Genomic DNA, 24,078 nt, shown 5'->3' with positions numbered 1-24,078 from the left:
TCGTTTCAGCATATCATGTAAAGAATATTATACATACACATATAATATATCTCTGAATGAATGTATAAATATATTAATGATTTTTCACACAATATTAGCAGATTTTTGCGCGTTCCGAAACTAATTGAAAGAGAACTTCTTCCTATCTGAATGACTGGAAGGATTCGAATTGAAAGAGGAGTGTTTCAGTCATAGTGTATAAATAGACAAGATGTATCGTATCGCGTAATATTTTAGTTGTGGCGTCACAAGATGGCACTAGGAGCAGCGTTCGCCACTTATGCTCGCAACCTTCTACTCTACCTGTTTCTCGATAAACAGTGACAGTACTTCTCTACCCCTAATTGGATAGCATTCCGTCTCCGTCAGTCACCGTCTGCTTCCGTCTGCCAATTGATTAGCTGTAATAGCTAAGTGTATATAGTGTGATCGAATTATCATAAATTTTGTGAATATATAATAGTGTAAATCCGAGATATACAAAAACGTGTAAAGAAAATAAACAAACATGGTTCAACAATATCAATCACCTGTGCGAGTTTACAAGCATCCGTTCGCTCTTGTTATGATGGTATGTTTATTATGTATTATACAACCTTCGAACTTGGCCGTCATAAATTATTTATTGAGCACTCCGTATTCTTATATCCTTCACAGCACATGTGTGCATATCCCAGATAATCCAATAACCGATCCAACAGCCGAATCAGGCGAATACCTGTATTAAATCATATATATACATATATATATATATATATATATATCCAGAGCAATTATCTTATAAATGTCATTCTTTTTTTTTTTTTACTTTAACAATAAATTTAAACATGCAAGTCATTTAATCGCTTTTAGAATTTTGTCTCATGAAGCGAATTAATAATCATGTAATGCACAAGGCAAACAAGAAAATATTTTATTTGTTCACAGGCATACGAACGTAGATTTCCAACATGTCCACAAATACCAGTTTTTATTGGATGTGAAATTATGCTAGATGAAGAGAGCGAGAACGGTGCTATTAGAACCACAGAAAGACGATGTAAATTAAATGTTGAAGCACCTTATATTTTAAAAAAGGTTTGTTCATATATATATATATATATATATATATATATATATATATATATCAGATATGCATCATATATATATATCAAATATATATAATTGGTCTTATACTTATTATGACATTTAATCTGTCATTTAGTTATTGTGAAAATTTATTATTTTTATTGTTATTAATAGATGGTTTATATTAGATCTAAGATACTTGATATTTCTAGTTTTATCTTATTTTATAGATTTTGAGGAGATATATATTAGTAGCTATGAAATTAAACATTTCTAATATTACTAAAATAGTTTCTGTTGTATTCAGGAAACAATGTTCAGTAATATATCGTTTATTTCAGATAATTGGTGTAGATTTTGTATACTTCATTCAAAGGAATGTTTTAGATAGACGGAATAATGTTTTAGAAATAGAAGCATTCAACGAAAGTTTTGCCAATAGAGTAACAGTTATTGAAAAATGTAGATATTTTGTAAGTATGACATAAATTCATTTACACATACATATACACAGATATTTTATAAAACTATACTTTTTCTCTATGTTAGAAATATTGTATTGCATATTTTCTAACTTAATATATAAAAAATAACTAGATTCTACTTTTGTTTGTCTTTCTTTAGATTCATCCTGAAAATTCAGAATGGACTTGTTTTGAACAAACGGCAAGTTTAGATATTAAAAATTTTTTTGGTTTTGAAAACTCGATGGAAAAATTAGCAATGAAGCAATATGCTCAAAATATTGCTAAGGTACTATGCACAGTAGAGTTTCTAAACTATTCTACAAATAATGAATGATTATAATACAGTAACAGTATATCAACTTTATTATCACATAAGATATAATTACATTATGTTTAATTAAAGGGTAAGGAAATTATTGAATACTTTGTAAATCAATTGAAAGAAGAAGGCATTACCTATGTTTCTCCTTGGAAAGATCCACAGGAAGAATCTTCTGAAGAAGAAAAGTAAGTATATTTGTGATAATATTAAATTTTAAATTATAAATATGTTAAAATCTATACCTCTTGACTGCATAAATTTTGCATTGCTTGTAAGAAAGCATCATCATGGATAAGCACTTCAGACATCAAGAGCACAAGTGATTGTCTGTATAAAAAAATAATATTCAGAATCTTCCTAATTGTGTGTAACATATTACAATTTTAATTCCAGCAGTAAACATTTAACACATTTTACCTAAAATTATAAATTCATACTAACAATTTATATTGAACAATTATTTTCGGTTTGCAATGGTTACTTTTTTTATATAGGAAAAATGTGGTTGAAAATAATGAGTTATATAATGACAAAGAATTATGTAATGCCGACAGCAAACTGCCCAGCAAAAGAGGTATGCATATTATCTTCTCTAATATATATTATTTTGATAAATAATAGAGTGCATATGTAATAACTTATTTTTATTTTTCTTATTCTCAGAGATGCAACTATCTTCGGATTATATAGAGAGATACTTAGGAAAACTAGACATGATACAGGAAAGCAAATTAGTGCAACTTAGACATAGTATAGAGGAGCTGAGAGGAAGCTCAGTACCTGGTTATGCAACGGTTCTACGATTCCTGAGGGCTACCGAATTTTCGGTCGAAAAGGCTAAAGAAATGTTAACACAATCCTTACATTGGAGAAAGAAACATCAAATCGATAAACTTCTTGATGAATATGAAATGCCACAAGTAATTAAAGATTATTTTCCTGGTGGTTGGCATCACTTTGATAAAGGTAATCACTCAATAAGAAAATTGCTACAAATGTCATACTATATTGGACTATGCTGTGGAAAATAATAATATTAATATATGTCATACATAAAAAGATGCATCAGAGATATACCATATTTTTTCTAATTATGCATCCTTTGATATATAGATGGACGACCTTTATATATTTTAAGACTGGGTCAAATGGATGTCAAAGGTCTACTTAAATCGATTGGGGAAGATGAATTGTTATTACTAGTAAGTTAGATTTATTTGGAAGTATCTAAAAAAAAAATCGTTTAAAGTGATATTTAATAGTTTCATCTTACTTTTTTGCAGGCTTTACATATCTGCGAAGAAGGTCTACACTTGATGGAAGAAGCTACTACTGCTTGGGGACATCCAGTCTCGCAATGGACTTTATTGATAGATTTAGAAGGTTTAAATATGCGTCATTTATGGAGACCTGGGATAAAAGTATGAGTGTTTTAATAAGAAACAAATATAATTTATAGCTAGAATATATTAATTTATATATTTCATATGTCACAAATGATGATATATTGCTTAATATAACAATTTAAATTTGCTTAATTTGTTCTAGGCATTATTGAGAATAATAGAAATAGTCGAAGCAAATTATCCAGAAACAATGGGAAGAGTTTTAATCATACGTGCTCCTAGGTGCTTCCCTATTTTATGGACACTTATCAGCACTTTTATTAGTGAGATTATATAATTATTAATTCAAATTATAAACTGATTATTGTAAATATTTTTTTACTAATTATATATTTATTAAAATTGCAGATGAAAATACTAGGAAAAAGTTTATTTTCTATTGCGGTTCAGACTATCAGGAACAGGGTTCCGGAGGTCTTAGTGAATACATTAATCAAGAGTTTATTCCTGAATTCCTTGGTGGTTCCTCAGAGGTAAGACTACAATAATATTAGCAAAAAATTGATATATTTATTATTGATATGTGGAGTTTATATAATAATATATATGCATTAATATACAATGTATATATATATATATATATATTGTAAATATTGCATATATTATTGAATTTCACATTTCAATAATATATTATTAATATTAATATTTTATATACAAATATTATACGTTATGTACTAACCAAACGCTTTTATATATGGCATCGTAAATAAGCATTTAACAGATTCTAATATAATTTATGTATTGTATAAACAAAATATAATACAATATATATTATAGTACACAATCATTAATACTAGATTATTATAATAATCTTATGGATATATTTTTACTTTATGGCAATTAAGTATTTAGTTTATAAAAAAGTTTCAATACTCTCTTTTTGGAAAAATACACATACAATAGCGTCGTTTCTTGAAATATACTCATACTGTTGTAATATATTGCATGTTGAACATTAGGAAATGAATATATGCGAAGTCTATAGTATGGTACCTCGAAGATTTTACATTTTCGACACAACTGCGAACAGTGTAAGAAAATGATAGAAAATTAATGTTCAATATATTGTAGAAATTATCCTTTGCAGCTAACTAGCTTTAGTGGAACAAAAAAATGTGACGTTCTCATATTTATTAATAATGCACATTATTATATTTTGGTATAACAAAGAAGCATTAATCGAAAATTATTAAATGTAATATCAGCAATTGCTAGATACATAAGCATTGTCTGTATCACATTTGTATGTCTCTTTATCTTTCTGTCATATGTCATTTATATCTGAGACCAGATTAGTTCATATACGAATCATTCACTCTCTCTGCTATAAAATTTTTACTTATTTCTAAATATATAAAAATTTGAAAAGTTCATTGAAACACAACATTATTTATGTGTATCATTAAACATGATCAGAAACCCATGTAATGCACGCAAGTTCAAGCACTAATTAAAGAATATAGAACATTAGTGGGAGGGGAGGGGGGGGCACGAAAAGTGAAGTAATTCTGCGTGCTTAAATTTTAGAATATTTTAAACAGTTTTCATCAAAGATGTATAACTAAATAATATAATTAGATAAATCTAGATTTTGAATGTTTAAAAACCATTAAGCAGCTAAAATTTGATTAGCTATTAATTAGAATAAAAATTTATTAAATATTTCATAGATTTATATGTATATATCCTCCCCCCCCCCCCCCACTCTATAACAAAGATATAATATAAAGTATAAATATATCTATAACTCTTTTATTTCTATTAAAATGTCAGACATACATAATGGAAGGTAGGGTAGTCCCGAAGAACTTATACAAAGTGGACTTGGAGGGTACCTCCGGTGAACATGAGCATAGTTTATATCACTCCATCAGTTTGAGTCGTGGCCAAACGCATCATGTGTTCATAGAATCAGATGATCCAGGTGCTGTTCTAACATGGGATTTTGATGTAATGCGGCATAATGTTGTATTTACAGTACTCCACAAATCACGAAATAATGAAAATGGTGATATAGCAGGTAAAATATTAGAAACACAGATTATAATGAAATCACATATATTACACATAAATAATATTTTTGAACGACTTAAAATAGAGGTATTATATACACATTACAGTGCTAAGAAAGCGTTGATTGTTTTGTAGAAATTCCAGAGCTTGCAATAGGTGGTGACCATGAAATCATTGCTGCAAAAGAATTAAAAGATAATTATGTTAAAGCCGAGCCTAGTATAGTTTGTCATGATGGTGAAAGCATTCAAGTATGTATTCTTTTACATAATTTATGTATTGATATTTGATATGAGAAAATATATCGATGGATTCATATATGCAATCACTGATGAAAATATTTGGGCAAAAAATATAAAAAAAATATATATATATATCTTTTTATATATTTTTTAATTTTATTATGCTAATTTAATTGTAATAATTTAAATTATATTTGTGTCCTGTATGTTAAAATACAAACACACAGATATATTTGTCATAAAGTAAAATTTCACATTTTTATCTTCCTGTGAGATTTATCTAAATATTTCCGTGAATGATTCTATATAGTGTATGTAGACATGCTAGTACAATTATATAATTATTGCTACTTTTATGGAATTATTAATCCTTGTATAGGGAACACATATCATGCAAGAAGCAGGCACCTACATATTACAATGGCAAAATCAAGAAGACCAAGCCGAATTTCTTCCATCTATCAGCTCTCACAAAGCTCAACTTATGTATTTTTATGAGACATTGCCATCTGCACATTACAGGTGCATAAAATATTTGAAATAAAATAAAATGAAAATCTTACATAAGATGCACATATAATACATATTTTTCACTTATCAGAATAAAATAACATTTTCTGTATTGACATTTTCATTGGTTTCTTTTAGAGGTTCAATGATGAGTTTGCAATCTGCTATGAGTGGAAGATCAGAGGCTAGCTCATCATTATCCAGATGAAAAGCGATGGAGGTGAACGTTGAATTGCAAGAGACATGAAGTCATTTCATTTTTAATGTTTTAGTGATATATGTTATAAAAACATGAATCTTTAATTTGTGTTTAAGGAAACTACAATGCAATTCAGATTTTAATTAATCTGATATTTTAATCTTTTTTTGACGCAGTTGCCTCTATGTACACATCACCAATCCAATTCTCAAGCCTAAAATACTCACGTTGACAATTACAAAGCCAATGATACATTATAGTTGTTAAACAATAATATAATATATAATAATGTTATTTACTTAAACTTTATTTTCATATAAAGATGAAATGTAGAGGAAATTTAGTACTCAAAATAAAAACTTGTACATTTAATATAGATCATATTGCAATATAAAGAATAAGGATACCGTTGGAAAAGCACATTATAATTTCCAGCTCTAAAGTAGACGGTAATACAAATTGTGCAATTGAATTGTGATTTAATATTAATTTATAAAAACACATATATTTACACATAAACAACACGGGTAACGAAAAATGTTCTTCCCTCATAAGATTACATTTTACTCAAATTATTATTAAGGAAAGTTGCATAAAAAAGATATATTTATAGTAATATACTATATTAAACAACATTCCATTGCTCTGAATAATGGAACATGTATCGTATTTAAATTATTTTTTATATATTTCCACAAATCTTTTAATGTAGTCAAGGAGATTAATAAGTTGTACGATCACAATATAAATTATTGTTTCTAGTATGTTAATTTATTATTAAATAAATTACCTGCGTTTTCTATCTATCTAAAAATTAATGAAAACATAATACATAATATGTTTTTAGTAATCTATTATGTGCCAATGATGAAAATACTTTCAAGTACAATGGACCGAATGATCAGAAATTAAACAGAGAGAAAATTAATTTTGAGAAATTATAGTATAATATATTAATACAGAATACAATTCATATTCACTAAAAAAATTGTGAATAAGTTTCGGCAACAAGATAATATTTTAAAATATTATTATTAATTTTTAGATATTTTACAAAAATTCATTAACTTTATACATAATATTTGTATAAATTATTTAATGACAAAATACTGTTAATATAATTAAAGTGTAATAATTAGGTAAGCTTAATTAATTCTCTCTCTCTCTCTCTCTCTACAATGCAGGATAAGAAAAAATAAAGAAGAATAAATATTATATAATAAAATAGTCACATAATTAGGATGAGAATAATATAAAAAATAGAGAAAGTGTGTTGAAAGAATATACTCATACTTTCTAAAACGATATAAAACATTCTATGAAAATACATAGAGAAAGCTTTATAAGAAATTATCTTTAATCATCAAGATATAATTTGTAAGATTACAAGCTCTATTTATTAATTAACTATATCACAATGAATAGAAATATTATTCCCATGTATTCTTAACAAATTCCATCTTGATGATGATTAATTGCAATTAGTAATAGTCCAGTTAAAGAAACAATGTATTTTTCAAATGAAGATTTTTAGAATGAACACAAAAAACAGATGTGTTTTTGCTAGAATAGTATATGGTGTAATAACATGATCAGTCAGTTATATTTGTTAAATAGTTGATTAAAAATATGTTTAACAGTTATTCATTTTAACAGCATCTACAAAAATTTTTAGAATGTAGTTGTATAACTAGTATGTATGAAGAATATATGTAGTATATTATTACAACAAAGAAATATAGAATATGTATAAATTTATCATTTGTGTGTATGTGAATATTAAGAAGATATTCATAAAATTTATTACTATTATTATCATTTGTATGTGAATATTAAGAAAATACTCGTAAAACTTATTACTATCTGATAATGCAATATGCATCTTTATTTATAACTAGGAATTATGATATTTACTTTTGAATTGAAAACAAAACGACATAATATGCTGCTGATTTGAAGTATTGTGTATCAAGTATTGCGACCTAACTAGTAGTTGTTATTTCTGTTGTCATCATACATTAATATTGGAGGCAATAAAGTTCAAACAAATTGATTCAGTTATTATTATTATTGAATATAAAAAAATCTGTTTCCAAGTTTTGACATTTACAAATAGTAATCATACATTTTGGGTAATCTTTTCAAATTAGATTAGGATAAATAAAATAACAAAAAGAGTGGTTTTAACAATTTCTTTGGCTTTTCATAACATTGTATTCTACAATTCGTACATATATATTCAAGTATATACATACACTTTGCAACTGTACATTTTACACGTCCATTGTACACATAAGGTATATATGAAACGTTTCAAGAGACATTTTACTAGACTAGGATATATATACGTAATAATAATGTTCCCAAAGCTATGTGTCTTTACATACATCATGCAAGAACTCTCGATTTTTCATCATATTTATTAAAATCCATCTTAAAAAAAGAAATAAGATATAAAATTATTTTTATCTTTTCATATTGTATCAAAAATTACAAAATACATAAAAATTCGTCCTTTGGATAAAAACAAAGAGACGAAGTACAAAAAAGAGATGTTTGCTATTTCTATTTACATATAGTATCGCATTATTTCGTAGCATGACTATTTGCTAAACAATGTTAAAAATGCAATTATAATCTCCTTTTATTTTCATAGAAAATTAGGAAAAATTATATGAATATATTATTTTTATCACTCCTCATGAAACATCTTGATATATCTCATAATAATTGAGACTGTGCTAAATAGATAAAAAAGACATGCGAAAAATACAAAATCTCATAAGTAAATTTAGTTTCTAATTGGTAAAGATTATTAATATTTAATAATACAATATTAAATCTATAAATGTGTTAGGCAGATAGCTTGGAATGTTTCACTCCACATTAATTTTAGATATACATATTAAGAAGAGTAGATTAATTTATCACACAATAATTTTATAATAATATGAATAAAAAATATAATAAAATAACTAATAATATAGATCTGAATTGTTCTAAAATTTTTCTAAGAAATATCATACTCTTTATAAAGAGAGAATAACTCTTATAGTATGAATATTTGGAAGGTTTCAGAATTTTCTCTTAAATATCTTTTTCTCACACACAAATATCAATTCTCTTTGCTCTGCAGTTGAACTTAAAGAATATATAGTTATAAAAGTGGATATTATGTATCTATTACGCATATCTTTGACTATGAAACTGTAAAGCAGTCATATTTAGATTTATTGACTAAACTGACTAAAGAAAGGATACATAAATTTATTTTTAAAATCCATAAAATATAACAAATAGACCTAAATCCTTAATAGTGCCCTCTTTTATAAGAAGAAAATCAGCAATTTATGTTTCTATAGTCAAAGATATATATAATTTAATGCAATTTTATTATACTTTGGCATTTCTCTTTTTAAACTTTTTTATAAAGATACTTTTCTAGTATTCCTCTGATCTCATTTTTTCTCTATTATAACTCAATTATTTTCTTCTAAAATAGAACTCTATTCTTGCGCCGTTTTTCTCGAAACGTTTGTCATATTGGAATGAAAGACAAAGCGCACATTTTCATTGTATATATTATTAGAATAAGAATGGAAATTAAAAAGAAATAGTGGATTAGAGGAAATACTCGATCTCGATAATTCCAAGTCAGAAGAAACTGACTATGTTAACAATATTAACTAACAATATCAGATTAGTTTGACTTCTTGTCTCAGTTTTAAAATAAACAGACAAACTTTAACTTCCTTAACTACATGATTTAACAATATCTTCATATTGATGTAATGGCTTAAGATTTTCCTAATATCTACTATAATATTTGGCAGAAAAAATAGATTGGATAGGCAAACACTTCCTTAAAGTATATTAAGAAATAAATATTGATCGGTAAAATTTCTTTTGGCATATCTTTAAGTACTGGTGACACCTTTACGAGCTACTAAAAGATTTAACACTGGATGCTTTCTTATATAAGAAACTGCTTTCTTGTGAGTTACCATTGTAAAGTCATACCCATTGCATTGTAAAATTTTATCATGCATTCTAAGACCACTTTTTGCAGCTGGTGATCCTTCGTGTACTTCTGTTACATATATACCCTGAAAAGAAAAATTGATGTCAAGTTCTTACGTTATCTTAAAATAATAAAAAACATATCTAAGCGATATATTTTCAATAATATAATATCTTACATTGTCCGTATAACCCTGTGGACTTTTTGTGAAATCTTGATCGATTCCACCACCAATTTTAAAACCACATTTCATTACTTCTTCGCCATTCTCATTAATTTCTGTTTCTTTGTGTAATGTAATTGGTATCTATAATTAAGTAATAAATATATACAATATAATATGATGCACAATAATGTCAAAAGCATTAACTATTTGAAGAATGTTGCCAGTTAAACTGTATTTAGGGAAAGTAATATTCCCTTAGTAACTCGGGTTTCCCGGGTTCGCTAAGCCCGTACTCACTATTGTGAGCTCTTGAGACGTCCTTATAGCAAAAGGTTTGTATACAGGACGTGAATAACACAATTACACATGACAAAATTAAAGAATAATACGTACGCTTAGGCACTCCATTGCGGTACCCGGCTGATGTTGAAAAGCCATTTTCGCGCACATAATAAGGAACTTGGGCTCTGCTACGCGTTTTCCTCTTAATAAATCTTTCCGATGATTCACGTGCAATCGCTCACACCAATAATGCACGAATAATAACAAATTTATATTATATCGCGATACGAGTTTCAACTTGGACTTGCGAATATAATATTCGAACAGACGAAAAAATTCGTTTCTCGTGCGAACGATCTAATGCGAGTGTTGAAGTAACAAAATTTTTTATAAATTTTGGAGTACGAACAGATGATTGCTAACTGGACTTTCTAAACGAGCAATGACGCTCTTGACAATCATGCGCGTTATCGAGATAGACGTATGAAAGTATGAATCGCATTGAAATCTACAGTTTGTTGAAATGAGCCTCTCCTATACGCCTATGTCCTATACCTATACTATACTATCTAACTATCCTTATCCTATAGAAAATTGGGGCCATAGAATTAGAAAGAGACATGTATATTCTTAATTTGATTTCTGTCTCTTTTATATTTTATTGGATATTTTTCAAATAAAAGGTGTCTTGTAAAACTGGAAAAAATGTGTGATGCTTTCTTTTTATTATCTAATAAATGCAACAGTCTATTCTAAACTTAATATATATCTATAATTTTTTCGATTCGAACAATATAAGTATTTTTAGGTTACAATATTATTAAATGTATTAATTCCATATATCTTTTTCTTTTATAACAATATTAATAAAATAACAAAAAGTGATTTTTAAATACACATTTGCTCTCGAAAAATAACAATTGTTTACAAAAAGAAAACTTATTTACATTATTAAAAATGTTTTTCTGATAGTAACAAATAAAATATAAATATAAGAAGCACAAAATATGAAAGAGGAAGAAATTGGATTTAAAAAAATGATTACGCTCAAATAGGGACAGAAAGGAAGTAATTTATAAAACATTGTCAGATTCTGTGAGTGCATCATTAAAAAAATGTTGAAGAATAATTTGTTAAAGACATCATGGTGTAAACTACGCGTCCGATATATGCACAAAAATGTGTCTATACCAAAGGAAGAATTTAAAAGGAAAGAACGTAATATTGCAAAGATACGAAACATTGGCATATTGGCGCACATAGATGCTGGTTCGTATTTCCACTATGCTAATTATCAATTTATTTGGTTTCTTTGAACACTAGTGTATTTTTTTTTTCCAGGGAAAACCACCACAACCGAGAGGATGTTATTCTACTCTGGTCTTATCAAAAATATGGGAGAAGTGCATCATGGCAATACAGTGACTGATTACATGGAACAGGAGCGGCAGCGTGGAATAACCATCACCTCAGCTGCTGTTACATTCAATTGGAAAGATTATCGCTTTAATTTGATAGATACTCCTGGTCATATTGATTTTACTATGGAAGTTGAACAAACTTTGCAAATATTAGATGGAGCAATTGTAGTCTTGGATGGTTCTGCTGGTGTAGAAGCCCAGACATTAACAGTTTCCAGACAAGCTGATAGGTATAATATTCCTCGAATAATTTATATTAACAAAATGGATAGAGCTGATGCTGACTTTGACATGAGTTTACAGTCTATTGAATCCAAATTAAATATAGAGACATTACCTATTCAAATCCCCATGAAGGAAGCAGGAGTCTTAGAAGGTATCATAGATATAATAACTATGGAAAAACTGACATTTGATAAGAAACATCAAGGTATAAACCTAATAAAAACAAAAATAACTGAAAAAGATAATGGAAGATTATGGGACATAGCCAGTGAGAAGCGACGAGTGTTGACTGATAAATTGTCAGGCTTGGATGACAAACTAGCTGATATTATTATAGAACAAGAGTCCCTGGAAAATGTGCAATCGCAAATATTGGTCGATTCGTTACGCAGAATCACCTTAAATAGGAAAGGTGTGCCTGTAATATTAGGGAGTTCCTATAAAAATATAGGAGTACAGCCTTTAATGGACAGTGTCATTCTTTATCTGCCATCGCCAGCAATTGTAAAAGATTTAAATCCATATCGATACTTCGAGAATAATCTGGCAGCCAGAGTCTTCAAGATTGTTCACGACAAGCAGAGAGGTCCGATCACTTTTTTCAGGATCTATTCTGGCAATATGAGAAAAGGCCAGAAGCTATACAACATGACACGCGAACAAAGCGAACAATGTACTCGCCTGTACATCGCCTGCGCCGATGATTACGAAGAGGTAGCCGAAGTGGGTTTTGGCAATATCGCGGCTGTAGGTGGATTAAAGGGCACCATCACAGGTGACCTAGTGACGACGAGCTTGTCCGTTGGCAGCCGCGCTAAAGACGTTATGCTGAAGGAGAATTTGAACCGACCGGGCTACGTGAACAATTTCTTCGCATCCGGAACAAACTTGCTCGATCCTGTCTTTTTCTGTTCCATAGAACCGCCCTCTTTGTCAGCGCAATCTGCCTTAGAAACCGCACTTCAGGAATTACAGAGAGAGGATCCTAGTTTGCGCGTAACAAATGATTCGGAAACGGACCAAATCGTACTTGCAGGAATGGGAGAGTTGCACATAGATATCATTAAAGAGCGAATCAAGAGAGAGTATAAGATTGACGTAGATTTAGGTCCTTTGCAAATTGCCTATAAAGAAACAATTCAGGAAGCCGTTAAAGATACATTAGTTGTGGAACACAGGGTAGGCCAGACGAGTCACCAGGTTAATATTACTATGTCCTTGATACCTAATTACGAAGGTAAAGAAAAACTGCTTCTGGACAGATCTCCAGATAACGCATCGAATATCGACAGCATTCATCCGCGAGTACTAAATGCAATTAAAAGTGGCGTGAAATCTGCTTTTTTACATGGCGTCAAGTTAAGCTGTCCAGTAATTAATGTTGGCGTCAAGTTGCACTGGCTAGAGGTGGCACGCGGTACTTCGGACACCATAGTTTCCGCCACTACTTCACAATGCATCCGAAAGGTCGGGATCTATACTTTAAATTATATATGTAAATTCTATTAGTTAATATATTGCTTGACAATATCAAAATCAAATTTATACTCTATTATCTTTAGTAAATGATACAATATATTTAAGATTCTAAGAGAGGTCAGTTATGTGTAGTATATAAGAATTGAAAATAAATAATATAGATATGGAAAAAGCTAGATATATCGTAAATTTATTATCACGAATAAACAGACATCAATCATTCTTGATTATCTATCTAGCAAAATACTTTGAAGATATCTTAATAATATATATATATATATTTTTACATATATAGTTGCTCCAAAATGGAAATAGTATGTTACTAGAGCCCATCATGCAATTGGAGATTGTTGCACCGGAGGAATATTCCCCAAGTATTAATGCTGATCTCACTCGTAGAAGAGCGGAAATACAACAAATCGACATGCGAGGCAATAATAAGGCGAGTATAAATTCTCTGCTTCTTACTCCTAATAAAATGTATAACTATTTAAATTACGCACATATTAAGATATTTGTATTACATTTTATAGGTGATTAGAACTCTTACACCATTATCAGAATTATTGGGATATTCAACAGCATTGAGAATTATCACGTCGGGTAGCGCTATGTTTTCATTGGAATTTAGCCATTATCAGCTCATGACTGCTGCTGTCGAAGACAAAGCAATTTATAAACTTAAAGGATTTTAAAATATATAATTACAAGTAATAATGTGAGAAAATATTACATACAGTCCAAATTGCTGTATATAATAATAATATTATATACACAGTACAATTTCACTTCGTTTTATTCAATCTAATCAAAATATATTGCAACATTATCATTGGTGCGTTACATCTCCATACACGATTCACAATAGCGACCACTAAGTATGATGGAAAGCTTTTAATCAAATTTTATTAATCAACCGGAGCAAAATAGTCACTCTGTAGCTGTAATTAAAATTATTATATATTATATAATTATATTTAATTAATATATATAATATATAATTAAATTAAATATTATATGATTATTATTATCATGATTTCCATATATCACACTAGTAGTCGCGCATAATATATTAATATTGCTTAAGATCATGCAAAAATGTCATATATCGTAAAATATATGTATGTGTATATATTATATCATATGGAGGGATTAAATGTTATAATATCGTGAGATTGACTGGAAAAAACGACAGTCGCGTATAAAAACTTATTCATGTCAACGCGGATAGCACAAAAGCGAGATAATAATCTTTCATTTTATACATACCAGTGTACAAAATATCAGTTTATAAATGTTGGACAAAATATAGAAATTCTCGCATTTGTGTAATTTTATTCGCTTTATAATATTAAATATATTTTTCAGAATTATGCGAACTGTGTTATTGATCAATGTTAAGCGCTCGATTCGAAGAACACTTACAATTCCTTAACATATTTAGAAGTTTTGAGCTAAACTTATTTTTTTCCTTACGATCTAAATTTCTATTCTCAGTATAATCATAGTATAAAATTTCATTCATCTTTTGTTGATTTGCTTACAAAATGACAAATCTTTATATTATATATATATATATTCCTAATGTATTATTTTACATATATTCATATCACTTGTATGCAGATAGCATTATTACTTATATCTGCGATAATTTTCTTTAAAGCGCAAATAGTTGGCGCTTTTTCTTTTCAAATGTATAATCTTATTCTTTTACAATTTATCTTCACAGTAAATAATCATTTCATCATAGATCAATACAAAGTTTCGAATTGGCTCATCTGTTGGCCTTTTCATCTACAAATGGGCAAAATACTGAGACTGCATCCATAGGATCATTAAAATCTAAATACAATAATTTTTTTCTTTTTTATTAAAGATCAATGCACTTGCAGAGTATCATATATAAACAATTGTCTCAATGACAAAAATTTTCTTGCTTTATTTCTTCTTCTAAGAACAAATTTGATTTATGTTTGTGTTTCTTTTTTACAAGAACAAATATGTAGAATTGTTTACAATTTCATAGAATTATGCCGATAAACTGTCAATAAAATGCTTTGAAAACTGCGCTTTCTAATAAGCAAAATTCACATGAAAGAGCTTTTAAGAGCGATCAAAAATTTCGTTACAAAGAGCACGCGCATAATACTTCTGCTTTCCCTTCTGTTTTCTAAAAAAATTAAACTTTTTTCGCGTCATGGTCACTTCCATTCTCATTCGGGATCGTTCTCCTCGTTCGATCCATGCTTTGCTATATCATCGTGGCGTCACAAGCTCACGAGTTTCGGTGGATTCGCGTCCGGGGAGCTGAGATCCACGGCTGACAGATTGTTCCTCTGTTGCGTCGAGCACGATGGTATCAGAGGCGTCGAGACCGGTGTGAGACCGGTGCCACCCTCCATCAGGGATTCAAAGTTAAATGGTATACCGCTGGTCGGGGTAGTAATTGGCATACCGGCCACGTCCATTGACGGCTTCATAAAGGCTGGTGTTTCCACTGTTTTAAAAGCAAGCGTATCCGGTCTCTCCTTGGGTTCGGCAAACATCGGCAAAGAATTCAGTCTGTTGTTATTATCCAACCCGACCGGCAGTGAATTAGGTCTGTTCGGTCTCGTTGCACCCACTGTCGTGTCGCTCTTCACGGGCTCGGTAGCGAAATGATTCTCAGCCGGAAGATCAGGCTTTATCACGGGTTTCACGTCTAACGGGGACGAAGAGCGCAGCGAATGGCGACAAACGGCTCTGTGAGTTTCTAAAATGTATTCCAGTTCTTCTTTAACCTGATTCAGGTGTTCTATTTCATCCTGCAAGCTCTGCTTCTTCTGTTCCAAACCCTCGGTCTCCTGCAAAACCGACATTTTTTTTAAATTTTTTGACGACAAGTGGAAATCCATAATTTGTGAAACGATGTTTCTCGCTAAGAACAAGATGAAACTGCGCAATGTTTCAATTGTCACCGCAGCTGTGTTTATAAATCAAAACTTACTTCAAGTAGGGCATTGGTATGATCCATTCTTCGCTTGCGGCATCTCGCCGCTGCCATCTTGTTCCTTTCGCGCCGGATTTGTCGCCTCTCCTCCTCCTCGGGGGTCATCCCGATCGTTCTGTTGGGCCTTCTACCGCCCATATTGCGTTTAACTGGCTGTTGCTGTTGCGGCTGCGTTTGCTGCTGGCTCTCGATAAGAGTGGTCGTCGTCGGTGCCGGAAGATGGGCCGCCGTCGTGTTTTGCGTCTGTGCCGGGGTCGGCTGTGACGGTTCGACCAGCGGTGGCACGAAGCCGGCCTCGCGACCGTGCGTCGTCGCTGACTCGCTCGTCAGCTCCAAGAACGTCTGCTCGATGCTGCGGAGGGTGGTCGGCGTCAACGTCGGCGTCGTTCTGGTCGGTACACCGCTATGCAATCCGTCCAAAGATACCAACTGTAACATAGAGATAACAAACGTGATATTGACTGACAAGAATATATAAAAAAAATCTTTTTTCATAAAAGTATTTATCTGTGTAATAAATGAAACAAATAAGAAAGAACCTGATTTTATATTAAAACTGTTTCAATAGTGAGATTAATAACATCGATTATAAAATTCTGCTCTATTTTTATGCATTCAGATCAAAAAACAAAATAACGAAGTTATACAGATTATTTGTATAAATATCAGTAAAAGTTGACGAAGAGACAAATTGTGAAAATCCTCTTTGTCTATAAAAACAGAAGATAACAAACTTTGATTCATAGAAATGTAAGATTTTCCGGCTGGCGTGATTTTGTGTTTGCGAGAAAGAAACTGTTACTAACATAGCAGAGGCATCGTTATCTTCGACTTTCCAGACCGATATCAGCCAGTCAATCTGGCCAAGATGACTCGATAAAAATATCCATGATCCAATAGTCGATAACATATCATCGCACCAATCAGATAAATCGTTAGAATTACCATTCCAGAGACGCGTATCACTTTGTTGAAATCATGACAATGTTTCGCGATTCGCGTAAATTTTCATATTTATTTTTTCGTTTGTCTTAGTTTGTTTTAAATAGCAATTTAAAAACACAGTGCAGCGCACGTGCGTCGAGTTACGCAATGCTGTAATGACGCTTCGAATTAAAAGCGTCGTTTCCACGCGGCGAGCGACTGCGATAAAAAAAAAAATCAAAAAAAAAATCAAAAAAAATCGCGGTCAACCGAACGTGATTTTATTACGAGAAAGAGAGAGAGAGAGAGAGAGAGAGAGAGAGAGAGAGAGAGAGAGAGAGAGAGAGAGAGAAACGGACTGTTCTCGAGTCAGTCTCGCTACGATGATATTTAACGAGCATCTCGAATCTCAGCTCACGTAGCGACAGTCTCGCGTACATTATCGCACCGTCCAATCGCCAGTCGGGGACGTAATCTATACGCGTTGCGCGTTTCCCAGAAAGCACAAAAGGACGCAGAAAGGAGAGGACAAGCCGCGTCCTTCGCTCTCTCGCGAGAAGACGCGCCGCGCGGCTTGCTATCATTTCTAAAATTACAAATCGCCATCGCTGCCGTTAACGAAAGCCTCTCCGCCGTCTTGGCCTCTCGGCGATGAAAAATGTCGAGTTATCGCACGATTAAATCTGTATTATATAATATAATGTAATGTATCGAGAGAGAAAGAGATAGATAAACGATACATCAACTACAATGAAAGGCCAGAGAATCCTGATGCGTCTTTTATTTTCAAACATACTGAGAACACAAAGTTATTTTCTTGCTTCTCATTTTTCAATATCTAGTACCTAGTCAATCAGAAATATACATTAATAAAATATACAAGTAATAATTTCTTACGAGAAATTTATATCTTAATATAAATCATAGCCACAAGTCACATTTCCTCAGACATCTTGAAAACAAAGCTATATAAAAACGGCCGCATTGAAGAGATATATTGTTTCTCGTCAATGTATACGAGCGCGCGTGCAGTATCGAATTAATGCATCTCTTTCGGTGAGATTAGACTCCGCGATGAAGGAAAATATCGTAGGCAAGCAGGCGCTCTAAGTGTCATCGCTAAAATTACTTTGTGTAGCTCCGAACGACCGATTTCGGCCACCCACCGACCGGCCGATGCTGCTCTCACCCATCGCGAACCATCGCGCGGGAACTTCAGGAATGTCCGGAGCGTTAAACTTAGGCGTTACCAAATCATGTCCATGCGCGTAGCAGCGTCACGGTCATCGGAATTTCTCGCCATACCGTGTGAGAAAACGTCGAAGGTGATCTTGAGAATTATAGAAATTTTCCGATCGATCAATAATGATCGTTTCTCGAATTTAATATCGGAGATATCTCTTAATTTGTTACGTTGTTATTTGACATTTCGCATAATGATATGAATTATCGTGCCAATCGTGTATTAGAGACTTGAAAGATTTTTTCAAGAAAGATGTTGCGGAGTAAAAAAAAAATGACTTAAAAGTGACAATTATAAATTCGACATGACAGAGTATGCACATAACATGTATTCTACCGGTTAATTAGTTTTATAGGCTTATTGGGAAATTATAAACATTAATATTATAAATACACATAATTATAATATTTTTTTTTTTTTTAATAAAAATTAACGTTTTTTCGATTCTGCTTTTCGCGATATAATTAAATAATTATGTTAATAATCAATCGTCTTACATGAAAATGGACGAAAATCGTCGATCACTTTTTTGCTGTTCCAGTCAAATTTTTCGGATCTTGATTAATTTTTTCGATCTCCGCAGGCTACAATCTTAATTTATTGCAGTATTCTTCTACGCGGTTAGTTCTCCCCTTCTCTTCTTACGATTTCGCACGGAAATTTACGATCACAGAAATAGATCCCGTTACATTGTATCGACAAAGTTATTACAGAAAAACAAATATATCTTGAGAAATTTCGAAAGCGATTGAATCCCTTATCGCTGGACGCTGTTTGCTTTCCCTGATCACCGAAAATGGAACAAGTATCGCGTGACGAGATCGATAGGTGTGGCATCGAACACGTGTCAATAGGATGATCGTAACTTTAGCGTGTGACCAGGGCCATAGTAGATGAAAAAATGAAGGAATTTTCACTCCATTAATTTTTTTATAAATAAAAGATAAATTTATAATAATAGAAAATGTAAAATATTACAAAATAGGATTAATATGTATAAAAATATCTTTTGCTAATGGCGAGAAAAAGAGAGAGAGAGGGGAGGGAGAAAGAAAAAGAGAGATAGAGAAATGTCTTCTATGATAGTCGCTGAATTGACAGTTTCTAGCCATTCTCCATGATCTTCGGGCCGTTCACCTTGCTTCGCATTGTTCATGAAATTACTTAATTCGAACAAGTCATATGCGCATATATCACACATGTTAACAAATCTTCCCTCGCTTAAAAGCACGTGAATCATTATCGTACACTACACGCGACGATCCCCCGTTTCGACAGTTTTATATCTTTTGTGTGTGTGTGTGTGGAATATATTTTAATATATATGATTGAAAAACAGAAAGTTTTAAAAATCCCTTGTTTAAAATCTTTACGTATTAACTACATCAAAAATATTGAAGTCTAAAAAAAACCAAACAGTAGTAAAATTTTGAGCGATAAAACAACTAATTTTAAATAACAAAATATGTTTACGAATGAGAGACTACAAACATAAATATTACAATATTTATATATATACATTAATAAAATGTTAATTTCTAAGCTGTTATATCGAAATATACGTTAAAATGTAATAGAAAAATATCGCATCTGATTAAAATATTTTTTAAGAAAAAGTCGGCTTCTCAAATTATAGAATCCTACATTCATGCAAATTTGCATACGATATAACGATTGATATTCAGCCGTCGCTATTATCACTGCCCCCCCCCCCCCAAAAAAAACTCATACATCAATTTCACGCAAAGTAAACAGAATTTCGCGAATCGCTATCAAACCGCGTTTCAATAAAATTTTCCCTTCTGCGACGGATCGAGACGCCGCGCTTTTTTTCACAAAGCTGTTGGCACGCAAACGCGTCTTCCGTTTTGCGATACTGTTGCTCGCACGTTCGTTCGTTCGTTTTCCTCCTCCACGTAGCGTTGCACACATGTGCGCACACATACACGCATATATACGACGATCGCAACGAGACACACGCACGTGTATGCCGGACACGTACGGCGCACGCGGTTCGCGGTTCTATAAATAAATGTGTATTCGCCGTTCTCTCTAATCTGCCCTGAGTGCGCGTCGCGAGTCTGCGGACAAAGGGCGATATGAGCCACCAGAAAATCGTTGCGAAACGCACATCCAGATAATAAGCCGCGATCGTTCCTGCTCGATTTGTTCCGAAAGACGATGAGAATCGTCGCCGGCGTAATTCTATACCACGGAAAATAGATCCTCGCTTAGAGCTTCCAAATCAAGGACTAATTACGCGATCGAATCCGAAAAACATATCCATTCGCGATCGAAATATCGTGCGACTTTATGGTGTTTGAGATTGTTTTGACAAAACAAGCTTTATAGTTCTATTTTACAATATAATTCCTTTTTTTCTTTTATGAAAGAATATAATTTTTGATTATGTGTGCTAAATATAATATGTACATTAAAAATTCAACACATTAAGTTAACACACACGTCCATTCTGTTACCTGTGCTCTGAAATTTAAATATAAAATATAATTTTATGTATATAGTTATGGAAAAAGTAAGACTTAAAATCTGTTAGAATTTATTACTGTTATAATTTGTAACCATGCCAACGTCAGATTAATTGGCGATATTTGTTAGGAATGTCCCGTCGTGCAGATTAATGGCCCTCACATGTGTGGGTCTAATAATAATTGAAACGTTTTGCAATTTTGAATCCTTAACATATTATCTCCAGTTAGATAGTCTTGAGAAAATTCGAACATTAATAACTTGGATCGTATTTCGCCTATTCGAGACTAAATATTTTACTAAATAGTTGATTCGAATTTTATTAAAAATCAAAATCACATATGATTTCTTACTTGAAATCATAATGTGTGCTATGTATGCAAACATTCAATATATTTCTATAAAAATTAATATATTTCCATTTTTCCATACGATCGAGATGATCAGTATCAAACAATGATTTCGAATACTCGACAGTTTATAGAATCCGAACGTAATGGGACAGAGTTCGTCTAAATTCGTCCCAAAATCGACCACGAACGACTCAATCACGATACAATTCGAATCGCCATCAAATAGTCGCGTAAACGATACGCTTGCGATAGTTTCACCGAGGCAGGTGAACTTGCAACGATATTACACAATATTGCACAACTGCCCGCTCCTTCACATCGCAATCATCATCCCGCATAAGCCGAGCCGGACTTGGCCGAACGTTTGTGCGCTCCGAAAAGCGGGCTTTCTCTCCTTCAAATACGCAGAAATTGCGCGAATAGATTCGCCGGTAGATTCCGCTTACTCGCGACCGGGTGATTCGCGATTACACGACGACGGACGAATCGGTCTATCTTTTCGAAGAGAGCTTTGCCGCGATCCGCCGAAATTAATCGACCCGCTCTATATGAATGAAACGCTCTCTCATCGCGCTTCTCAAACGTCCGCCAGCCGACGCGTTTATTTTCAGATTAGAAACGATCCTCCTTTGAGAGAGGAAGAAGATCCTTCTCTGTCTCTTTGGAGATCTCTTTTTTTCGAGTCGACAAAGAGCCATTTTATTCGCGCCACATGATCACAATGAAATCGAATGTCGATCAACGTCCACGGGAAAGAGCTTGCACGGATCGTCAATGTAGAAAAAAAAAATATTTTTCGAATACATCGCGATGTATCGGGATCATCTACAAAATAAATATTAACGTTAAATATGAAAACATATGGAGATCTTAAGGAATAAAATCATTGATTTCTAATTTCTTTGATTATTTTCAGTTGAAATGGATCAAAATTGCATCTCATTAAATAATGAAAAAAATCTTTTATTTATTGCATGGAGAATAAAAATACTATGAAAAATTTAAATGCGACTCTGCGACTCTTGCTTTATGTAATCGTAACACATTCCATGTGTTAATGGTAATAATTTAATTATTATCTAATGTATTCATTCACAATGCGTTTCGCTTTCGTTTATTTTTCCAAAATAATTTTACAATTCGTTTCGCGTAGAAATTGGGAAGATCTCCGTGCTCCGAGAGATAATTTTCTCACCATTACCTGCTGATAAAGCAATTCTTGCGCGAGTATATTCGCAATGTCGACTGGGTCCATAGCGGTGGCTGCCATAGCTCGAAGGATCGGTTATTTATTCGTTCAGTTCGTTTGTTCGACGTCGAAAATATTGACGGTGAGATATAGCGGAGGGTAGAAAAGATATCGGGAAATTCGAGAAAGGAAATATAGGAGGATGGGAGAGGGGAGGACGAGAAATAACGAGAATAACGAGATCGGAAAAGTAACGGAATCAAGAGAATAAATGAAGATTAAATGATATCTCAGTCGATCGTTCGTTCGTAAGATCGTTAGGGCGTCGGTGTGTATGCTTCGTGTTCCTATCTTTATCTCCCTTCGCGTGCTCCCTCCTTTATATCCGCACCGCACTCGCATAAAAGCTCGTTTCTTCTCACTTGTCGGAAAGTTCGTCGTCACCACTGCGTCCTCCACCGACGCCTCTTTAATACTGAGCGAGCGACGTCGACGTCGCTCGTCGTTCGTGGCCTTACGCGACGACCAAACTTATCCTAAAAATAACCTTCGAATTTCGAGTATGTGCGCCCCGCGATGAACACGAGATGAGAGAAAAAGAGAGAGAAGTGAATGTATGGGGGGGAAATAACATTTGCAGCCTTGTGCATGGACCATTGACCGCTAGAAAAAATCATCACGCTTGTAAAAGTGTTGAATATCGAGTTTGAAAATATCGAGTCGATTGCAATTTACATTTATAATTACAGATTATAGAAGAGAAGAGATAATTCGTTATATCGTCACAATATAAATAATTATAATCATGTTTTTCAAATTAAATATTTAATCATTAATAATTGTTATATATAAAAATTAATTTATATATTTTACGATCAAATTATATTTGTTTTAAATTTTGTACATATTTTAGTAATACATAATTATATCGATCGTCAGGCGCGCGTTCTATGTAAAATAATAGAAATTTTCATTCTTTATAATCTAAATTAGAACATTTCGAAAATGAGATGACGTTTCTTGTTGATGCTGTTTCCCATCAGAGGTTTTCCCAGTACGCAAAATTCCC

The 24,078-nt window shown here is 32.1% G+C and overlaps 4 protein-coding genes across 9 annotated transcripts in view; 2 read left to right on the top strand and 2 right to left on the bottom strand.

The window, feature by feature from the left end:
- The first annotated feature begins 109 nt into the window (after nt 1-109).
- On the top strand, nt 110-7,961 carry Retm (real-time). Of its 3 annotated transcripts, none has more exons than XM_070304006.1 (16): nt 110-571; nt 928-1,077; nt 1,410-1,541; nt 1,693-1,821; nt 1,939-2,042; nt 2,352-2,431; nt 2,521-2,823; nt 2,971-3,059; nt 3,141-3,278; nt 3,406-3,526; nt 3,612-3,736; nt 4,223-4,294; nt 5,037-5,283; nt 5,412-5,527; nt 5,898-6,040; nt 6,167-7,960. In XM_070304006.1, the coding sequence occupies exons 1-16, from the start codon at nt 509-511 to the stop codon at nt 6,234-6,236; spliced, it is 2,082 nt and encodes a 693-aa protein (XP_070160107.1). In that variant the 5' UTR covers nt 110-508; the 3' UTR covers nt 6,237-7,960. The 3 variants fall into 3 exon arrangements, with proteins under 3 accessions (XP_070160107.1, XP_070160108.1, XP_070160109.1); XM_070304008.1 differs by lacking the exon at nt 110-571 and adding an exon at nt 642-720 and having other exon boundaries at nt 6,167-7,961; XM_070304007.1 differs by lacking the exon at nt 4,223-4,294 and having other exon boundaries at nt 113-571; nt 6,167-7,958.
- Nucleotides 7,962-8,420: 459 nt separating this feature from the next.
- Nucleotides 8,421-11,187, bottom strand: LOC138937598 (tax1-binding protein 3 homolog). The gene is made up of 3 exons (XM_070304005.1): nt 10,808-11,187; nt 10,427-10,555; nt 8,421-10,333 (listed from the first exon to the last, which is right to left on the bottom strand). The coding sequence occupies exons 1-3, from the start codon at nt 10,862-10,864 to the stop codon at nt 10,145-10,147; spliced, it is 375 nt and encodes a 124-aa protein (XP_070160106.1). The 5' UTR covers nt 10,865-11,187; the 3' UTR covers nt 8,421-10,144.
- Nucleotides 11,188-11,538: 351 nt separating this feature from the next.
- On the top strand, nt 11,539-14,518 carry Mrrf2 (mitochondrial ribosome recycling factor 2). Its single transcript, XM_070304541.1, has 4 exons — nt 11,539-11,965; nt 12,038-13,809; nt 14,117-14,263; nt 14,355-14,518. Exons 1-4 carry the CDS (start codon nt 11,812-11,814, stop codon nt 14,514-14,516), a joined length of 2,235 nt encoding a protein of 744 aa, XP_070160642.1. The 5' UTR covers nt 11,539-11,811; the 3' UTR covers nt 14,517-14,518.
- Nucleotides 14,519-14,601: 83 nt separating this feature from the next.
- The window catches only part of Kay (transcription factor kayak), a 33,158-nt gene continuing 23,681 nt past the window's right edge, over nt 14,602-24,078 (bottom strand). For 2 of the 4 annotated variants that reach the window (XM_070304543.1, XM_070304542.1), the window contains exons 2-3: nt 16,808-17,239; nt 14,602-16,664 (exon numbers count right to left, since the gene is read on the bottom strand). In XM_070304543.1, the coding sequence (XP_070160644.1) occupies nt 16,089-16,664; nt 16,808-17,239 (1,008 nt within the window). In that variant the 3' untranslated portion in view covers nt 14,602-16,088. Of the gene's footprint in view, nt 16,665-16,807; nt 17,240-23,015; nt 23,529-24,078 lie in introns of those variants that run through there. The other 2 variants (XM_070304544.1, XM_070304545.1) reach the window with 2 other exon arrangements.

Source organism: Polyergus mexicanus, unplaced genomic scaffold (assembly GCF_030449975.1).
Source record: "Polyergus mexicanus isolate NDT 795.1 unplaced genomic scaffold, iyPolMexi1.0 SCAF_11, whole genome shotgun sequence".
In the NCBI taxonomy this organism is placed as follows: Eukaryota; Metazoa; Arthropoda; class Insecta; order Hymenoptera; family Formicidae; genus Polyergus; species Polyergus mexicanus.
This window is presented reverse-complemented; position numbering and strand designations above follow the sequence as displayed.

Coding starts and splice junctions, on each gene's coding strand:
- Retm (XM_070304006.1), top strand. CDS start 509: ATGGTTCAACAATATCAATCACCTGTGCGAGTTTACAAGCATCCGTTC. Junction 2,043..2,351: donor GAATCTTCTGAAGAAGAAAA/GTAAGTATATTT, acceptor TTTTTTATATAG/GAAAAATGTGGTTGAAAATA. Junction 2,432..2,520: donor CAAACTGCCCAGCAAAAGAG/GTATGCATATTA, acceptor TCTTATTCTCAG/AGATGCAACTATCTTCGGAT.
- LOC138937598 (XM_070304005.1), bottom strand. CDS start 10,864: ATGTGCGCGAAAATGGCTTTTCAACATCAGCCGGGTACCGCAATGGAG. Junction 10,556..10,807: donor CCGCAATGGAGTGCCTAAGC/GTACGTATTATT, acceptor ACTTAATTATAG/ATACCAATTACATTACACAA. Junction 10,334..10,426: donor CACAGGGTTATACGGACAAT/GTAAGATATTAT, acceptor TTTTCTTTTCAG/GGTATATATGTAACAGAAGT.
- Mrrf2 (XM_070304541.1), top strand. CDS start 11,812: ATGTTGAAGAATAATTTGTTAAAGACATCATGGTGTAAACTACGCGTC. Junction 11,966..12,037: donor ATTGGCGCACATAGATGCTG/GTTCGTATTTCC, acceptor TTTTTTTTCCAG/GGAAAACCACCACAACCGAG. Junction 14,264..14,354: donor ACATGCGAGGCAATAATAAG/GCGAGTATAAAT, acceptor TACATTTTATAG/GTGATTAGAACTCTTACACC.